At 40.0% G+C, this 20418-nt stretch overlaps 1 protein-coding gene across 4 annotated transcripts; it reads left to right on the forward strand.

Annotated features, from left to right (window-relative positions):
• The first annotated feature begins 1270 nt into the window (after nt 1-1270).
• On the forward strand, nt 1271-18155 carry Otud6b (OTU deubiquitinase 6B). Of its 4 annotated transcripts, XM_085839465.1 has the most exons (8): nt 1271-1555; nt 2194-2348; nt 5065-5141; nt 9563-9677; nt 10285-10597; nt 12391-12452; nt 15324-15430; nt 16138-18155. In XM_085839465.1, the coding sequence occupies exons 1-8, from the start codon at nt 1381-1383 to the stop codon at nt 16220-16222; spliced, it is 1089 nt and encodes a 362-aa protein (XP_085695591.1). In that variant the 5' UTR covers nt 1271-1380; the 3' UTR covers nt 16223-18155. The 4 variants fall into 4 exon arrangements, with proteins under 4 accessions (XP_085695591.1, XP_085695592.1, XP_021016489.1 ...); XM_085839466.1 differs by lacking the exons at nt 5065-5141; nt 9563-9677 and adding an exon at nt 14839-14904 and having other exon boundaries at nt 1274-1555; XM_021160830.3 differs by lacking the exon at nt 9563-9677 and having other exon boundaries at nt 1275-1555; nt 5061-5141.
• The last annotated feature ends 2263 nt before the right edge of the window (nt 18156-20418 follow it).

The following is a 20418-nucleotide window of genomic DNA, read 5'->3' on the forward strand; positions in this document are numbered from 1 at the left end:
TGACCTAGATCGTGGCATGGAGATCTTCAGGCATAGTGGCTATGAATCCCAGAAGATTAAGATAGGGAGATCTCTGAGTTCAAGGTCATCTGGGATTAAAGGCGTGGTGTCACACACCTTTAATCTGCGCCACACCTTCTGAAGACTTCCCTAAGTACATTGGAAGAAGGAAGATTCACTCTGTCTTCTTCACCTGCCTACCTTGTGGGACTGAGCAACTGCTAGATCCTTGGACTTCCATTCACAGCTGCTGCTCACCATTGTTGGGGAGTTTGGACTACAGACCGTAAGTTATCAATAAATTCCCTTGCTATATAGAGAGACTTCCCATAGGTTCTGTGACTGTAGAGAACCCTGACTAATACAACCCCTTACAGGTTTATACAGTTGTAGGTGCAGTTCATTATTCATCCCTGGAAATAAGTTTTCAATTATTTCCAGAAATATTATTTCAACTTCATTTGTTTTGTTCTGTCTCAGGCATTTATATAAAAAAGAATATATTTGTCTATCTATTTATTTTTGAGACAGGGTCTCACCTATGTAACTTTCTAGACATCCTGGAACTCCCTATGTAGACCAGGCTGGCCTCGAACTCACAGAGATCTGCCTGCCTGCCTCCTAAGTGCTGGGATTAAAGGCCTACACAACCACAGCCAGCCCTAAATAGAGTTTTTTTTTTTTTTTTTTTTCCATTTTACTGGACCAACACTCTGATTCTTCCACTCCTGCCCTCCACCATTCCGTGAGCATTCTTGTTTGCCTTTGCTAATTTGTTTTTGTGGCACACGAGTTACATTTGTTAAATCTTGCCTCAAACCTTCAAAACACCCTGACATCACTGTTAATCCGTTTTACCACTGAATTTAGCAAATGGACTTTACTAAGCTTAGTCCTTTTTATCTCTATCATCACTTATTCAAGAGTAGGCATTTCTTACTTAGCTTTTCCCCTTTTACCACGTTGTAAAAAACACAAACAAAAACCAAACCATTCCCTAGTGTATGACTAATATAACGTAAAGATACTCATTGAAAACAAACCACGCTTTTATTAAAATAAAAAAAATCTTTTCAACATGTCTTGGAAAAGAGCACAACTACGGAGTGTTTTAAAGCACAAATTGAAAGCTGTGCGGAAGAACGTCCGTGATGTCATCTCCGCGCGCCCCGTCAGAGCCAATCGCCTGGCGCGTAGCTTTGTGCTGAGGACGGTCCAGCGCTCGGCGCGTCCTTAATCGCACAGTCCCAGCATCCCGCCCGCCGCCCAAAGCGGTCCGAGCGCGCAGGCGCCCTAGCCCATGTCGGCTTCTCCTGGTTTCAGTGGTTAGACCTGGATCCGGAGCCGCCTTGAGGCGGGGCTGGGCCTTCCCCGCGGCCAATGGCGCCCCGGGTGAGGGTTGAGGAGTGGGTGGTGCTGGCTCTCCTGAGGTGTGGATCTCCTTCAGCGCGTGTGCCGGGCCGCCTGGTCGTCATGGAGGAGGTCGTGGCTGAAGAGCTCGATGATGAGGAGCAGCTGCTGAGAAGGCATCGGAAGGAGAAGAAGGAGCTGCAAGGTGACGGGAAAGGGGCTGGGAATGTAAGAGGCATCTACACCCAAGGCTGGGAGCGTGGAGTGTGTCCTCTGGTACCTGGACGGGCACACGTCCTGGATCCGTCTAGGCTTCCCCTCAGATAACTTTTGATCTGTCTTCTCCAGCTTTCCCCAATCCTTCGACCCCCTTATTTTCAGTCCCCGGAGATGTCCCCGTGTGCGACCTGCCGTGGACCCCTAGCGGGTCCGGTGCACGTGCTGCTGCTGAGTGATGTGCCTGGAGACCAAAGTCTTGGACCTCCTCTTCCTCCCTTCCCATTCCTGCCCGGGATCCCGACGCCTGACCTTAGTGGTGTGGTCTGAATTGCTTCTCCTTGGCTTATCCGTCATAGAGAAAGATATTTAAAAGGCAGAAGTTTTACCTTAATATAGTTTTTTTAACCTTGGTTTTGCCCTGTCAAACCAAACAAATTCGAGGTTTTGTTTACGTTGGGTCGCAAGCCTCATCCAGACCTTTCTCCGTAGCTGATTGTTGTGTCATGATTAATTGCTTCTATAATTACTTTACATTCTATAATTGTACCTCTTCTCACCCTCTTAACTGCTTTTCGCTCTTTCGTCCGGGGGCTCTGACACGGCTGTTTTGATGACTTTTTTTAGCCAAAATTCAGGGAATGAAGAACGCTGTTCCCAAAAACGACAAAAAGAGGAGGAAGCAGCTCACGGAAGATGTTGCTAAATTGGAGAGAGAAATGGAGCAAAAACACAGGGAAGAACTGGAGCAATTGAAGCAATTGACTTTCAAGGACAGTAAGGTATGGGGAGCCAAGCTTGTCTCTGAGCCCGAGCAAACAACTGTCTGAGTGTGTTGAACTGCTTATTGAATACGGTCTCAAAATTCTGAACTCGAGTCATACAGTCACACATCACATTTCCCTGACATTAGTTTTTTAGACAGAGTGCCTTGTAGTCTAGGCTGTCACCCATGTGGGTTTGAAGCAGAGGACAAACCTTGAACTTTAACTTCAGATCCTACTGGTGTGACTTCACAAGTGCTGGGATTACAGGCATGCACCACCACACCTAGCTGTCCATTTCTTCAGTATTTTTGTGACCAGGTTTATGGGCAGATTTTCTTTTTTTAAATGGGAGGACAGCAAAAAAGTGCCTACTTCCTTAACCTAATAAACATGTAAAGTATAAATTATGCCAGATAAGGTTTGTCTTGAGTGAAAGTTGGCAGCCGAGACTGCTCGTCAAGAACTCCTGATGAATGAGATTGTAACCTCTGCAAAGCTTCTTAATCAACCCTAGAATAAATTTCTCCACATCGGACAATAAATATGAAATTATAGTTAAGTAGAGAAAGCTGTTCTGGAACTCACTCTGTAGACCAGGCTGGCCTCGAACTCAGAAATCCGCCTGCCTCTGCCTCCCGAGTGCTGGGATTAAAGGCCTGCGCCACCACGCCCGGCTCTGTGCATCTGCTCAGTGTTTACCATTCTGCCTAACGTGTATACCAACTACTTTGTTCAAAGGATATGGTTGTCAGTAACACTGTAAGGTAATAGCCATGAAGTAATGTAGATTCTTAAAGAGATTAAGAATTTTGTCCCGAAGTCATAATAGTTATTGAGGTGACAAACATCAGAATTCAAAACGAAACACATAGTTATACCCTGATATAATATAGTAATTTGTTGCCTGGTTTTTGGATATGAAGGGTCATAATATTCTACAAACTCAGTTAACTGTTGATAGGAACTTCCTTTTTTTTTTTTTTTTTTTTTAAGATTTATGTATGAGTACACCATTGTTCTCTTCAGACACACTAGAAGAGGGCATCAGATCCCATTACAGATGTGAGCTACCATGTGGTTGCTGGGAATTGAACTCAGGACCTCTGGAAGAAGAGTTGGTGCTCTTAACTGCTGAGCTATCTCTCCAGCCCAGATAGGAATTTTCTTAGTTTTGTGCAAGATCTCGTCTTCTGTAAGTTTGGATTCATTTTTGTTCTGTTGACAAAGGAACAGTTTCTGTGTATCCATTTACACAGAGTACCAAGTATAGAGTCAAAGTCTTCCATTTCATTTCTTAGTCACCATGTTCCTGGCCTTTCTTACTGTTAAAATACTTTTATCTCTAGCCTAGCATGGTGATACATGCCTGTAGTCCCAGCACGCAGGAGGTACTCAGGGAGGTTGTGAGTTTGAGGCCAGCCTGAGCTTCATAGTAAGACCCTATCTCAAAACCCAACAGTAGCAGCAGAAAAGAAGGTGACAAGAAAACCTTCATCGGGGCTGCCAGTGTGGCTCACTAGGTAACGTGCTTGGTTTTTAACCTGATCACCTGAGTTCCAGCCCTGGAACCCAGGCAACTACATGGAAGAAAGGAAAACTGACTCAAACAAGTTATCCTGACTTCTATGCCTCTATGTGCTCTTATGGCATGTATGCACATGTGCACATATTCTCTCCCCCCAACTACACACACCGATACACACACATACACAACAAACAAGGTGTGCTGTTGTGTTTAGACATGTGCTGTTAGCATTGTGCTAATTTTGTGTTTCTAATTGCCTCCCTGTGTTTTCTAGTAGCTAGGTGTTCTTTTAGGCCTTCAGTTTCAAGATTTCCTTCATAGATTTCCAAAGACAAAGAAAAGTTTGGTTCACAGTTCTTAGTCACCTGCAATGATGCAAATTCTCCAGTTTGCTTTGAACTGTTCTCTTTGTCATTAATTAAACTTGCTTTGTGTTTGGCCTCTCCCCAAATTCTTCTGTTTTTTGTTAATATGGCTGATAGTTTTATCAGAATTGGAAAAAAAAAAGAAAAGAAAAATAAATGAGATTCATAGAGTTGATGAAGTCTCTCAGAAGTTTTAGTAGTTTGCCATCTGGGATATAGTCTTTGGAGACTCCTGTGTCTCTTTTGGGTTGTGTTATATATTTACCATACTAGAAACTAGCTTGACTTTCAGCTATACTAATGGTAACTAAATAACAATAATAGCTGTCTTTGTAATTATTACTGATGTTACCAATTTGTAGCTAGGCAAAGATAGAAATTGCTCAGTTGTTCTAACCTGAAGAATTAGTTAGTTAGTGCTCATTAAGTTTTGCCTAATTAGCATGGGGATGTGACTTGTCAGCTGTAGGATATGAAGGAATAATGAGCACAAGGGATTTTATATGGGAGCATTCTCTGAAGGGAAGGCTGGCCTTGCATGAAAGGAAAGTATTTAGAGTAATAGAGTAGGTTCAGGAAGGACAGAAGGCATGCAGAGATGAGCCTAGTGATGGGAGAGCTATGATTTTACAGATTCATGGAAGTGAAGAAAGAGGGCAAAGGATGCTATCTAATCCTATGTCTAATGCTACTGCTCAAACGGGAAGAAAAGGATTAGATACATAACTTTTCAGTAACAATTTAATAGCCTAACTCTTTCAATAAATTAAAACATTTTTTATTGATTTTTTTTATTCCTTCTCTTTTTTCTTTTTATTAATGTTTTTGTTCTTTCAGATAGATTCTGTTGCTGTTAACATTTCAAACTTGGTACTTGAGAATCAACCACCTCGGATTTCAAAAGCACAAAAGAGACGGGTACGAAAATCATATCACCATGTATATAAGCTAGTGCTGTTGTGTGCTAATATTTTCAAAGGTATTATATAAGAAATGAATAGGAAAAAACTAGAGTTCCTTGTCTGGGGGGTTGTTCTTATCATATGTCAGATAATAGTCTAAGCTACTTACATTGAAATCTCATGTAGTCCCAACAATAATCTTGTGAAGAGGATTTTATTTCCTGGCCTTAATTGAAATTAATAGGTATAAGAAACAAAAAGCAAGATATCTAGTTTGCAATTCTTATAGAAATCAGGGAGGCTAAGGACTGTTTTTTTCTTCAACAAATATTTTATTGTAGACTTAATTTAAAAATTTCAAAGAGTGGGATCATAAGACTGTTGCAAAACCCTGTTTATAAATGAGTGCTCAGGGAGAAGTGAAGACTTGAACTTAGAAGTACAAGAAAACACACAGAGACCCAGAGTTCTCAGAAAATTATGTTGGTATTTATATAATGTGATATAAAATATAATATATATATATACACACACACATATATACACACACACACATATATATATAAAAAATAGTTAACGACATTAAAAATGCAGAGAAGGGAACTTCATGTCACGTGTTAAGGTTGTGTTATAATTTGAAGGAAAGAAATGTTCTGTCAGGATATTGTACCCTGGAGAAATAATGTAGTGAAAATGAATGTGGAATCAGATAGAGCATTAGATTAATTGGAATTAATGTGTTAATGATCTTAGCATACTGAAATTGGCAGGAGGTGTGTAAGTCTTTCCACCTTAGAAAAGGAAGTTTAAAATTGAGTATTTTGGTTCTGAATGCTATTTTACTAATTGTTCACGTTTACTAAGCTCTAAGTGCGTATTTCAGAGTTTTTGGTACATAGCATAGTAGAGCATATGGAAGGTCAGTGTCTGACAGAGTGGGTCAGACAGGGCCTTAGGCTGCTCCCCAACCCCAGGCACGGTTTGAATTTCATGTACTCTCATGACTTACCATTCAGTTTTAATAATAGGTAAGGGAAAATAATATCTATGAGGTCTATCATGGGTATTAAAAATCTGTCCAGAACCATAAATATAAGGCCTGGAGAACTGAAGGGTCAACAAATACTTATATTTACCATGCTAAGTATCATAGTCCTTTTACAAAGGCCTAAGACGGTCTCCTTTTATATGACAGCTAAGTTGCAAACAATCAAATATTTATCATATTATATGAATTTTACTCTTGACTAATCTTGCCATTGTGATTTCAAAGAGTCATTTAGAGTGCATGCTGTCTTGAAGGGCTACCTATGATAGCCATTCTTTTGTCATAGTCCCGCAGCTGTCACCTTGCTTCTATACATCAGCAGGTGTTTCTGTGCTAGTAAGGTATAATTTTAAGAATTTATTGATACTTATTAATTACAGCATCTAATGGTAGCCTATTTAATTCTAAAAATCATGCTACTGTGTACCTAGACCTGTCTTTTAAAAAAAAAATTCGTTACTTCTTTCCTATCTGAATTTAATACATTTTCCAACTAAACTCTGAGAAATTAGTATGATTTATAGTTGACTGCTTATCACTTGTCAGAGAAAATAATTCCCAGGTTACTTTGTTAATCTAGTGGGCTTTTGGAGTAGAGAACACTAAGTGTTCATAATACTTACCAGAATGGAACCTCGATCTAAGATAGGCAAATTGGGCAATAAATTATTTAGAACTGTTCTTTTTGCTAAAGCACTAGAGATGGAAAAGCCAGTTAACCATGGTAGTTGGTATTGGTAGTGAGACAACGCTGGAGGAAAAGAATGACATATTTATGGTGACTTATCTTAAGACGCTTATGGGGTCTTATTTTTAAACTGGAGAAACATGCGAGCAAAACTCAGGAATTTGTGCCTAAGAAGATGGCTCAGTGGATAACATTGCTTTGCTGCATAGCCTGAGTTCAATCCCTGGCATCCACATGGTGGAGGAGAAAACCATCTGATGCCAGCCACCCCTCCCCCCAAAACCAAACCAAACCAAACCCACCCAGACAAACCCTCAGTAAATATTGGAGGGAAGAAGAGAACTTGGAAGCTCTTTGTGTTTTGGGAAAACAAAACAAAACTAAGGTAGAAATAAAATAATTGATATCCAAAATAAAGCATTTGAGATGTAGAATGGGACATAGTTTTTTTATGTTATAAACGAGGAAGATGAGACTGGGTTATCTCAATGAGAGTGAGAATTAGGCACAATCCTGGACTAGTGCCCAAGTCAACATGACTAGTTGCGCTAGCAGTGTGTATACAAGCTCCATGCTCCTGCCCTTCACCTGTTCTTGTAGACCCGATTGCTGTTCTGACTAATACATCCTTTAGAAAAGTGTCTAATGTAGGGAAGAAACTCCCACAGAGACAAGGATCCAGTGGATTTTACACCCGATTTACTGGAGGCAGACTCAGTTGCGTTTTAATTCTGAAGCAGAACATTACATAAAATACGATAATGATAGAAGTTAGTATTCTTACAGGGCTTGGATGATAGGTGAAGTGCCATTCTGAGAGTAAAACACCTATGCCCTTAACCCCAGCTGCCATCTGCTCCACCCTTGATTCTGATTCAGGTGCCTGCAAAAGGGAGCTCTTTGTGTTGTCCCGGCCCCCCCCCCCCCACCCCCGCTCTAACCAGCTGTCTGGCCTTCGGAAATCTGTCTGCGTGTTCTTTCCTCAGAAGAGGAAAATGAGGGGTATTGGATTAGATGATGTCTAAGGTGCTTACTCTTCCCCCCCACCCCCCTGCTGAAACTGTTGGCTTTGATAAAGCTATAGTGCCATCTTGTGTCTGAAGATGTGATACCAGATCCACAGTTGTGGCTGAAGTAAAGCATGGCACTTGTCTGTGCTTAAAGCTGCTTGCTGGTTTGTTGGAGAGCTATTCCTGCTTTGGTTGGACTCAGCTACTTAGACCCACAAAAGAGCATTTGAAGTTGTCTCATGTGGCCCATCATGTAGTTACTCAGTTTATTAACTTGTGCCTTCCCGGGAATTCACGTCTGCCCCAGGGAGTTGAAATTAGAACAGGGAAGCTCTTACCTTTTGTTATTAACATTGCTTTACTGTTCTCCTCCCTTCTGGAATTTACTAAACCAAGATTTTCAGGTGCTGGAAATAAGATTTAGTGGTTAGGAGCGCTAGGTACTCCTTCTTCCAAAAGAGCTGCTTTGCTTCCCAGTTCCGACACTGTGGTTCCGGTCATCTGTAGCTTTAGTTCTGTGGAGCTGGCTGACACACATACCATACATACCCTCTGGACTGCGGGAACCTCAGTGCTGGGATTAAAGGTGTGCGCCACAACGCCCGGCCATTAATAATCTGTGCATCTAGTGCACAGATATATATAAGGGGGCAAATACTGATACTATACAAGAAAATGAAGGACATTTTTTAAAAATTGCAACAGTTAGTGAGGGTTTTCTTTCATCTTAGGTTGAAAGCCAGTTTCCCTCCAAGTGCATAAACACGTGTGTGGTTGGGATTAGAAAGTTGTAAAGCATACTGAAACTCTGCAAATACACCATCCTGCCATCCAGAACCAACGAACGAACTGCAGATGCGAGGCTGAGCCCTCTACTCTTTAGTGCTATGTTAGGATGACAGACCTGTCTTTAGCCAGCCACTTCATCTCTTAAAATTTTTCTCTTGTATGCTAGTTCTGTGAATTGTTTTTATCTATGTTCTCTGGTTGATTCTTAGTAGTTCACATATAGGATTGTTTTCCTTTGTCTCCAAATTTCCCATGGTACTCATTAATACATCTCATTTATTTATTTATTTATTGTTTTTTTTGAGACAGGGTTTCTTTTTTTTTTTTTCCCCCGCGAGACAGGGTTTCTCTGTGTAGCCCTGGCCTGTCCTGAAACTCACTTTGTAGACCAGGCAGGCCTCGGAACTCAGAAATCCGCCTGCCTCTGCCTCTCGAGTGCTGGGATTAAAGGCGTGCGCCACAACGCCCGGCCATTAATACATCCCTTGTTGATTTCATTGAACCCTAACCATGCCTGGATATACAGCCATGGGGAAATCTCAAGTATTTGAATTTTCTTATTTTAGTAAGAAAGCATATTGTACCATATAGAAAATAATGTTATTTTGCTACAAAGACTGTCGCATTTTCTGTAATAGCATTGTGTTTCTTATCATTGAAAGAAAATCTGGGGGGTATTTACTTAGCTCTAGAGAGTCAGAGGGGATCATGGGGTTTAGAGGGATTCTAGAATAACTGTAATATTTGAATTGCTTGTCAGCAAGTTTTAAAAAAATCTATTAAGTATTTATAGGTGTTTTAAAAAATAGATTAAAAATAGTATCTATCAGTATCTTTCTGGTTGTTTTAACATAGTAAATCCACTGTAGTGGAGTGATACAACCTTATTTTTTTTGAGATAGGATCTTATCCTGTAGCCCTGGCTGTCCAAGAATTCACTTTATAGCAGGCTCATCTTGTATTCACAAAGATCCACCTGTCTGCCTCCCAAGTCCTGGATTTAAAGGCATTGCACAAGTAAGTATAGGGACTGGACCACTGAATCTTATAAGACAGAACTTGGAAATCAGCCAGTCATGTTGTTCATGTTTTTAACTAGTCCTTACAAGGACAGGTGTGGTTGCAAATGCCATTAGTCCCAGCACTTGGAAGTCTGAGGTAGGAGGTTGGAGAGTATTGGCTAGTCTCAGCTACCATAGCAAGGCACTGTCTTAAATAAGCAAACAAATTAGCAGATTTTCTAAGAAGATATCCCTTGCCTCTCCTAGCCGCTCCTTTTTCTCCTGTGAAACAAGCTCTCACATTGCAGGCCAGGCTGGGCTAGAACACTGCAGCCCAAGCTGTCCTTAGGCCTGCGATCCTTCTGTATCTGCTTCCCAGGTACACTTAGAGACCTAGGCCACTGCACCTGGTTATACGAAAGGCTTCTTTATGTGTTAGTACAGAGCGAGATGCTGGGAACATAGCAGTCAGATGAATGAGGTCATTGTCCTCTATGGGTTGTAGTTAGAGTTGTACAGATGGTGAGATGATCAAAATGGCAAAAAAGTCAGACTAATGTCTCCATTCTTACCGAATGTGAGTTAATCCTAAAATCATTGACTTTCCTATATTCTTGTCCTAGGAAAAGAAGGCTGCATTGGAAAAGGAGCGGGAAGAAAGAATAGCAGAGGCTGAAATTGAGAACTTATCTGGAGCCAGACATCTTGAGAGTGAAAAACTTGCTCAAATATTGGCAGCCAGAGAATTGGAAATTAAACATATTCCATCTGATGGTCATTGTATGTATGGAGCACTTGAGGATCAGCTGAGAGAACAAGACTGTGCACTGACTGTGGCTACCCTAAGGAAGCAGACTGCTGAGTATATGCAAAGCCATTCAGATGACTTCCTGCCGTTTCTAACAAACCCCAGCACAGGAGATATGTACACGCCAGGTAGTTAGCTTTATTCACCACATTTTGTTAGTGTTTCTGGTTTTCAAATAAAATGCTTCCTGAGTGTAGCAAGGAAGACCTTTCTTAATGAAGACAAAAGATCATTAACATTTTGGCAGGTTTATTTTTTATAATTTGAATAGATGTAGATGTATTTTAGTTTATCTTGTAAGTACTTAACAGTTTTGTAGTTAAAATATATTAATTGCTGTATGTAAGTCACGAAGAAAATAAGAGGTTATTCATTGTTGAAAGATGTGTGTTAATTTATGTTTAACGAAGTTAAAGGGAGGTGATGTTTTGATCAGCCTTTGTGAGTATGCATGTGTATGCCATCACAACCATGAGCAGAATATGATTATGAAGTCTAACTTAATCATACTCAGGGAAGTGTGATGTCACTGTTGATAAAGTATGGCTAGGAAGGTTAATAGTTATATAAACTTTGATTTCATAAATCAACGAACAATATTCCCTGTTTGTTAAAATAAATTGATGATTAAGCTACAGTTTTTATGATGTTCTATGCTGTTGAGAGAAATGAAATGGAGGGAAGATCACAGGTAAGGCAGTGGCCACTGGGAGAAGGTCACATAGCCAGGTGGCTTGGAGAAGGGATAGTGTAGGCTGACTCCCTTAGTGGTGTCTACCCTCCATGGAAGAAGGTAGAACGTAGCACAGGGTGGACAGAATGAGCACTGGTGTTGAGTTGGTCAGTTGTGGTGAGTGAGCCTTAGGTATCTGGATAGATCTCAAGTGTGACTTCATGTATCAGAATTCTTAAGTGTGTCTACCTCACTCTGTTAGTGGTAGAATATTTAATTCATGATGCATCAAAGAAACAGACAAAGGATTAAGTTCATTCATTCAGCCAACTTTAATTGAAGGCCATGGTGTGATAAATATTTTAGGGACTGTTTTGAACAATGAAGACTTAATAGCGAAAGAGATTAACACATGGTGTATATTGTCTTTTAGTTTTAGCTTTTCTTCGCTTCCTTGGACAGAAAGGATGTTTGACCCCATTTTATTTTTATTTTATGTCTATGGTTTTGCCTGCATCTATGTGTATGTACCATGTCTTAGTCCTTTGGGACCAGAAGAGGGTTACAAACAGAAGTGAACTTTTCCATGGGTGCTGGGAATTTAACTCTCTCTGAAAGCAGCAAATGCCACGGAGCCATTGCCCCATCTCTGTGTAGCCCGTGTTAATATGCTACGTTTAACAGTTAATATGCATAGTAATATGCCTATTACACATTCAGAGATTAGGCCTTTTACTTGTCAGGGCCCAGTCAGTAAAATCTCTCCCTTGGCTAAAACTGACATTTATACAGGTCATGTAAAGATATGTAAAATGATAAGCACTGAAACTGTTTGCTGCTGCCCTGGGGAGACTAAGCTCATTTGTACGTTGACTCTTTATAGGCTCCTGCAGTAAGCCTAAATATAGAGGGACTACATATTTTAACCTTGTGTGGCATTTTGCATGCAGTTTTGGCTTTAGAACACTTGTCAGGATAGAGTGAATATTTGACACTTGGGAATCGTTGCTTTAGATGATGATGGGAGCAGTTAATTACAGATGTCTCTGAATCTCAGGTGGAAGACCAGGAGCAGAAATGCTTTGCTCTTCCATAGAAAGATGGTGGAAAGGTGGGGTGGGTGTATTTAGTGTAATTCTAAAGGGAGGTGGTACAGAAGGGATGTGTTCTCTTGATCAGGGATGGTGGGAGCTACAAAAAAGATTGTGTGACGTGATTTCAGAAGTTATTCTGATCTGTTTCCTACAGAAGAGTTTGGGAAGTACTGTGACGATATTGTAAACACAGCGGCATGGGGCGGTCAGCTCGAGGTAAGCTGAATCACCGTGATTGTGGATTAAATTATTTCTGAATCCCACTTGTAGTTTTTACATGTTTTTCAGCTAAGCCCAGTTCTTTGAAGATGTCTTTTTTTCTTTCTCTATTTGCCATTTTTCTCCTGACAGAGAGCTGTATATTCGTGTGTCTGTGATTAAACAATGTCCCTCAAGTAAGTGAAGTATGATTTCACCTTAAATAGCCCAGCATTGGGTTTGTGACTTAACAGACACTAGTGTTGCATCTGTGTTGTTATTTGAGATGCCAGTCTGCTTGATTTTTCTGTATTTAAAAAAAAAAAAGACCATCAACTGAAGAGTTACTTGGTGTGGTGGTGCACATCTATAATCCAAGCTGGTGAGAAGCCATCTTAGATGCTGGCCTGAGCTACACAGGGAGATCATGTCTTAAAAAATAAAAAATGTGTTGATTTTATTCCCCGAAGGCAAATTTTAATCTAACAGTTCAGTGTTGCAGACGTAACTTCTGTATATCAGAAATAGAAATGAGCCAGGGTGGGACCTATTATGTGCCGGTAATCCCATCATTAGGGAGACTGAGGCCAGAGGTGTGGTTAACACCACGCTAGGCTATGCAAAATAAAACTTGAGTTTTATATAAAATTTACTGTAACACATTTGCTACAATTATCTATTGAATTCTTCCTGGAGAGTGGATTATGTGAAGTCAATAAATCAACGTATTGACATTTTTGTATAAGAAAACAATAGAAACTTAAACATTATTTCTTTGAGCATTAATTTTTAAAATTTACTGTTAACCATGTTTAATTACATCAAAACATCTATTTCATATTTAAGCCTGGTGTCTGAGGTGTTAGAGAAAGGATGAAATGGCAAATCCTAGGCTCATGTTCTGACTTTTCCTCTGTGCCTTGGATGATTCGGTAAGAGCCTTGTCGTGTGTGACGACTGAGTTTGTGAACTAAGATGCTGGACGAATGCCTCCAGCATGGTTAGCGTTCCGTGGAGGTGGTTAGTGCTCTTTAGTGGTCTGTGCACTGTTGGAATAGGAGATGTAAATGTTCCTTAATACAGTGCTGTAGTAGGACCTCTCCACCAGAGGGAACCATCCCCATTGCTTTTCTCCTGATTCAGACACAGCAAATGTCTAGTATGCCTGCTGGATAAAGACTTGAAGTACCCTTAATGTAAAGGCTCACAGAGTAACATCTGATGGTTTGGATGCTTTATTCTGTTAAATTGAGAATTTGAGACACTTAAAAAAAAACATCATTTACTCATTCATTGCTTATGAATTTCTGTAAAGTACAAGTTGTTTTCACACTTAGATAAATGTATATTTTTGATCAAATCCAAAGCTAAAAGACTATCTTACTCAGTGTGTGTGCATGTGCTCTTGGGTGTGTGGTCACATGAGAGCCATAATGCACTGTGGCAGTCAGGGGATAGCTTTCAGGAGCTGATGTTATTTCTACCATATGGATTCAAATAGCCAGGTTGGTGGCAAGGGCCTTAGCCTGCTATTACATCTCTCTGGCCCTATTTTTTGACTTTTGAAGACATTGATATTGTTTTGCACATTATTCTGTATCAGTTTTAAAAATATTTTAAAAATGTGTTTCAGAGGAACATTTTTCAAAATTGAATATGTGATTTTATTTTATCTTTTTCATGGAGCATAGAATCCAGTCCATAGTCTTGGAGTAATTTTTAAAGGGTCTATGCTTGTGGCGTAAGTTTTGTAATTGGTGCAGGCACATACATTAGGATGTTGGAAGGAAGGCTGGTGGTGGTGATGCATTTGGTTAGGAACTCAGGTTCTAGGCTCAGCCTCCTCAGTTCAACATAGATCCATGATTTTCTGTTTGACCCACAGAAGTTTTTTAACATCCTTCTACCCCAGGTTCCAGGGGTTAAAAAGTATCAGTAAAGTGAGGATGCTGCTCCTCACAGGAACTCTAGTTAGTTAGTACTTGTGAATCAGGAACTCTAGTTAGTTAGTACTTGGGAATCAGAAGCAAGAGGACTCCAAAGTTGCGGCCAGCCTGCTCTACATAGCAAGTTCCTAACTATCTGGGGTCATGTCAAAGGAAAATTAATAAACAAGCCACCGTCCCCAACAGTGACAAAACCCCTCAGCTCACCTATATTTGTTCCATAAAGTTATGAAGACTGGATGAAATAATCCACATAAACTGTGCACATGATTATAGTGCTCGGCCATAGTATGTCAATAGTCAGTAGCATCACTTTAATTCCTAGCTGCTATTCATTAGGCTTGAGCCTAAGTTCTTACTCCATGTTCTAAAATTAAAGTAATATAGCTTGCTGACCAGATGGAGATTCTAGCACAGGGCAGAACAGTTTACATACTTATACTTGTTCTTGCTGAAAGTTACAGAGCCATGGTTCTCGAGTCTCCATACTGACTGCATCAGCATCATCTGAGAAGTTTTTCAACGTAAACCTCATGATTTACCAGACCTTATTCCCTGTCCTTTGGCTGTTAACAACTCAAGCTGGTGTGATGCTTAGCCACTGGTACTTAGAAAAACTGTAGCATTATGAGAAATGGAATGTTTTCAGCATCAGAGAATGTAATAAGCAGTCTACTCTTGACCCACTTCACCAAGCTTGACTTTGGTATTTTTTACACTGCTATTGTGTGTTCAAGACAACTCTTGCCTTTGTAGTTATTTTATCCTTTTAGCAATTCACCAAAAACTAAGTGTCCGTTTACCTGAGCTCCTGGTGCTCATATGAACAGAGCAAATCTCTGCTCTCACTGGTTGCCATGTTCTGTGTATGTACTTCATTAGTTTGTGTTTTGAATAAGATTTACATTTTGTTTTTCTTGCTAATTTATTTTCCCCTCTGTAGCTAAGAGCTCTGTCTCACATCTTACAAACACCAATCGAGATACTACAGGCAGATGCTCCTCCTATTATAGTTGGTGAAGAGTATCCGAGGAATCCATTAGTACTAGTGTAAGTACCTAGGAAATTTTACTGTTATTTTTTCATAATTCAAACAAAAAGGCATGTGAAAAGATAATAGGTTGTATATACTGACTAGTCAAAATGCTGTAATTAACTGAATTAATTCTGTTTATGTTAAAGGCAGTCATAGAACTAGAAAGCATCTGCATGTGTGATTTACATAGTTGTTTAGAGTATTGAGCCACTTTTTTGTTTGAGTTAAGAATAATGTTCTTCAAAAGACTGAAATTTTAGGACTAGTTTTGTGTATTGCCCCACTTGACATTAACAGCACTAAGTTTTAACTACCACCCTTCATGCTGTGAATGTATTTGTGTGATTGAGAATTGGCCTTTCATATTCAGCTTGGAGGAATAATTTCTCTAGTTTTTCTCTCTTGTGCATGTGTGTGTGTTTGTGTGTGCATGTTTATTAGCTAGTGTTACCATTTATGATCGAACTTTAGTGAAACTTTGAGCTCATTGAGCCCTCAGCATCTTAGCCTTTAGCCTTTGCACTTCTAGTGACTGGACTACTTGCTCACTTCTAAAACTTGTCACATAATGTTGCCTCTTAATGAATATACTCATAATAGTTCATTAGTGATATCTATGGACTGGGACATTCAGAGTGCATAATTATATATGTGTGTATACTACATATATTTATTATAGTAAGTAACTCATTAAAATGCAGTTTCATTCTTTTCATTTCAGATACATGAGGCATGCCTATGGCTTAGGAGAACATTATAATTCTGTTACACGGTTGGTGAACTCAGCTACTGAAAATTGCAGCTAGTTTACAGAATGTTACAGTTTCATAGAGTGTGCCAATCTACCAAGTGCTAGATTGTTGTAAATGCTACTGAAGAACACAGCTACCTTACACGAGCTTTATGAATAAGCTTACTAACAGCTTTAAGAAACACGTTGGATTAACTTTAACCAGTGCTCTCTCAGTGGCAGTTTGTGGAGGACGTCATCACACACCAAGGTGTTTCTCTTCCCGATAATTATTTTTAGGTGTCCTGCTCATTCTGGTTTGGAATAAATTTTGTTTTAGATTTTGGCCCCCCCAGCTTTATGTTGCAAAAATGAAGATTTCAATTTAATTTTTCTTAAAAGTGTGGAGACTCAGTCTCTGTCATCATAGGAACATTGTCATGACAGCAGGTTTATCAGTCTTATAAAGTGCTCGTGATCCCAGTGACCTTGGTGTTACTAGGGTCAGGAGTGTGCCGCTTTTTATGCAGCACATCTCTGCTGCTAAGAGGAAACTACTACAGTAGTTAAGACATTTTGAATACTTAGAGAATCAGTATAAAGAAATGAATGAAATCAGTGGTAAATAGGTGTTAATTGTGTCAGTTTTGAATCTTTCTAACAAATTGGAGATTTCCCTTTTATGTATGTGTAGCTTTCTAAGTTTGTAACTCCTGCAGTGCTGGTTTCTCCCGCAGAGGCTGGGGTCAGGGTTGAACCTTGTTTCTCTTCAACTGAGAATTTGTACACTTGCCCCAACACTACTCAGCTGCTTTGCTTTCTCTGGAGCCTTTCCTACTGAGAGGCATCCAGTGGCCTCTCACTGCTCACCCGTGCAAGGTGATGCTGGAGTAATGCAGAAAGGGAGGGCCATGGCCACCCTCCCTTTTTAAGTCTTCCCCCCTCCAGCTGTCGTAACAAGACCTCTGCTTGTGCTCACTTTCTAGGATTCAATGAAAACCCTGGCTACACATTATTTTGTTACATAATGTATCACTTGTTTTCACTCAAGTGTTTGATTATTATATTTTATGTATAGCAAGAGTTGAAGGTCACAGAAGCAGAGAGCTGTGTGGTAAAATCAGTACAGAAGGATTTTATGTGGAATGACTCATGTTACTCAGATTTTCAATCACTTCGAGCAGTATTCTTTGTAACAGAGCTGTGCCCACACACAAGTCTGTTTGCTGTTCTTATGTAACAGTGCCATGGGATGGGGACACAGCTCTAGCAGAGCACTTGTCTGCCATGGGTGAGGCTCAGGGTTCAGTTTCTAGCACCAACAAAACACAAAAATTTATGAAAATGAAACTTTTTGTTGCAATCTGTTTTTTTCCAACTTAGTAATACAACTAAGTAGAGCATCATGTGTATAATATCTGGACTTTTGACCCGTGTATACTGTCTTATGAGTAAACAATGGGCTTATGATGTTAAAGCAGGTAATAGTGTGGCAGGCTGGCAGAGACTGCTCAGTAGAGCAAGGACTTTCTGAGATCATTCAAGCTGACTAAAATGTACTCTGCCTGCTACACAGTGTATTCTGAAGGGTGTCTGCTTTGTAACTTTTGATTCTTTTTTATTCTGAAATTTATAAAAACATAAAGTTGTAAAATAAATGCATTGAACCTATTTTGAAGAAATGTTATCTTCATCTTATAGTATCAGTCTTAAGGAGTAATATAACAAAACATTATGAAACAGTTATTGAAAATTCCATTTTCAACAAAGATACTCTAAAGTAACTCATTAATGTTTTGTTGTTTTGACAAGGATTCAAATGTACTTAATTATGTATTTCTAATTTTTGTTTATATGTTTTATTTTAAAATGGCCAGTATATTTATGAAGAAAATGTATGGCCCACTTCTACCATTTTAGTAATAAATGGAAAATTCTTTTAAAAACAGTAGGTGTTAATTTAAGAACCATGTATGCAAATTAAATTTGCTGCTGCTGGTCTGATGGAACTTCCACAAGCTGTCTTTAGTCTTGATTAAAAACATTTATATCAAAATTCTAGAATGTGTCTTCAGCCAAGAATTTTATCTACTTACATATATTTATAGCTTGTAAAAAGTAAAACAAAGAATGTGTAACTGTTGTGAGCAAGATAGCTTTGCTCATAATATCTGATGTTTACCAAAAGAATAAATGATAAAGGACTTGAATCAACATGTGTATATTCAAATTGTCATTTGTTTAACAATTTCAGGATTTAGCTGTAGAACTCATTTTGCTTTCAGGCTTTATCCAGCCTTTGTTGTTTTTCCTCACACATTGAGAATGTTACAATCACAGATTCTTGCTCTTCAGGGCCTCTCAATAAATACATAAGCATATCATTATGCCCAAAGTAAAGAGGGATAATAAAGTAGCAGCCAGTTAAGCTACTGCTTTTAGAAGAAATAAGGTGGAAGCTTGGGACTACATTGATCAATGAATGTTTATTTTGGATCAGAAAGTTCTAAAAACATTGTGTAATATTTATGAGGTTCTTTGGTTATTTTTGTTGTTTGGGTCTTTTTTTTTTTTTTTTTTTTTAAGAGGGGCATCAGTGAAAGGCACATCTGTGCCAACTGGAGTCTACAAGTTGGTACCTGCCCACAATTAGTACCTTGGTGCAATTGTCATGAACCAGTGAAAAATCAAATCAATTGATTGTTGAGAATGTAATTGCCAGTTTCATAACTTTAGTTTTTAACATTAGTTAAGCAAATGTTTTTTTCCTGTATTTAATTTATTTATCTTATTTAAAATCTTTCTCTATCTTTAAGCTCTGGTAGCATAAGTTCTTTCCCTTGAATCCACTTTTGTTTTCTCTGACTGAATACCCACCCTTGATTCTTCTTACTGACCACCCACCCTATTCTTTAATCACCGAACACACCTTGGTTCTCCCCCTCTTGACACCCACTCTTGTTCTCTCCTCACTGAACACCTACCCTTCTCACCTCACAGGAAACTTTTGAGCTTTTATTCAGAGGTAAATGCTTTCCCTGCTTCACCGCTGTTTATCTGCTTTCCCCAGTCAAATGGACCCTTCTTAGGCACTTGTCTCTAGACCCTCACACCCACGCTAGGTTGCTTAATGTATGACTCTCTAGTGCCTACACACTGAGAACTAGTTACTTGCATGTGTTTATTTCCCCCTAGTCTCCCCTCCATGAGTCCCTCATCCCATCCCCCTCCCCTTTGCTTCTAAGAGGGTGCTCCTCATCCATCTACTCCTGCCTCACCCTTCTACCATCCCCGTTTTCTGAGGCATCAAGCCTCTATAGGACCAAGTGCCTCACCTCCTACTGATGCCAGATAAGGCAGTCCTCTGGTACATATGTAGTGGGAGCCATGGACCAGCCTGTATATATTCTTTGGTTAGAGGTTTAGTCCCTGGGAGCTCTGGGGGGTCCAGTTAGTTGATACTGTTGTTCTTCCTATACAGTTGCAGTTCCCCTCAGCTCCTCAGTCTTTCTCTTGACACTTCCATTGGGGTCTCTGGGCTCCGTCCAGTGGTTGGCTGTGAGTATCTGCATCTGTTTTGGGTGCTGGCAGAGCCTCTCAGAAGACAGCCATACCAGGCTGTGTCTGCAAGCACATCTTGGCATCAGCAATAGTGTTAGGGTTTGGTGTCTAAATGGGATGGATCGCATGCTGGGGCGGTCTCTGGATGACCTTTCCTTTAGTCTCTGCTCCATTTTTGTCCATGTTTCCTTTAGATAGGAAAAATTCTGGGTTAGAATATTTGAGATTGGTGGGTGATCCCATTCCTCAACTGGGGGCCATGTCTATCTACTAGAGGTGGTCTCTTCAGGTTCTATCTTCTTGGTGTTGGGCATTTCAGTTAATATCATTCCCACTGTGTCTTGGGAGCCTCTATCATCGTTGGTTTCTGGGACTTTCTAGTGGTCCCCTGGTACCTCCCATTCCCCTGATCCCCATCCCCTACTGTTATACATTTCTGTTCATTGTCCTGGCCCTCTGGACTTCTTTCCTTCCTCTTCCCACCTGCTCCTGCTCCCCCTTTCCCCTCTTCCACCCAGGTTCCTCCCTCCCTCTGCCTCCTGTGATTATTTCGTTCTCTGTTCTAAGTGGAATCAAAACATTCACACCTATCAATTGAGATACATCTGGGTTGTTTCCAGCTTCTGGCTATTACAAATAAGGCTGCTATGAACATAGTGGAGCACATGCCCTACTGATATGGTGGAGCCTCAGTCATCCCTGGTTTCTGGG

Source organism: Mus caroli, unplaced genomic scaffold (genome assembly GCF_978045245.1).
Source record: "Mus caroli unplaced genomic scaffold, Mus_caroli_1 scaffold_6, whole genome shotgun sequence".
NCBI classification, from domain to species: Eukaryota; Metazoa; Chordata; class Mammalia; order Rodentia; family Muridae; genus Mus; species Mus caroli.

Excerpts from the sequence above, each read along its gene's own strand:
- Otud6b (XM_085839465.1), top strand. The coding sequence starts at position 1,381 with ATGGCGCCCCGGGTGAGGGTTGAGGAGTGGGTGGTGCTGGCTCTCCTG. Across the intron at positions 12,453-15,323 it reads CATGGGGCGGTCAGCTCGAG|CTAAGAGCTCTGTCTCACAT; the intron begins GTAAGCTGAATC and ends TCCCCTCTGTAG. Across the intron at positions 15,431-16,137 it reads AGGAATCCATTAGTACTAGT|ATACATGAGGCATGCCTATG; the intron begins GTAAGTACCTAG and ends TTTTCATTTCAG.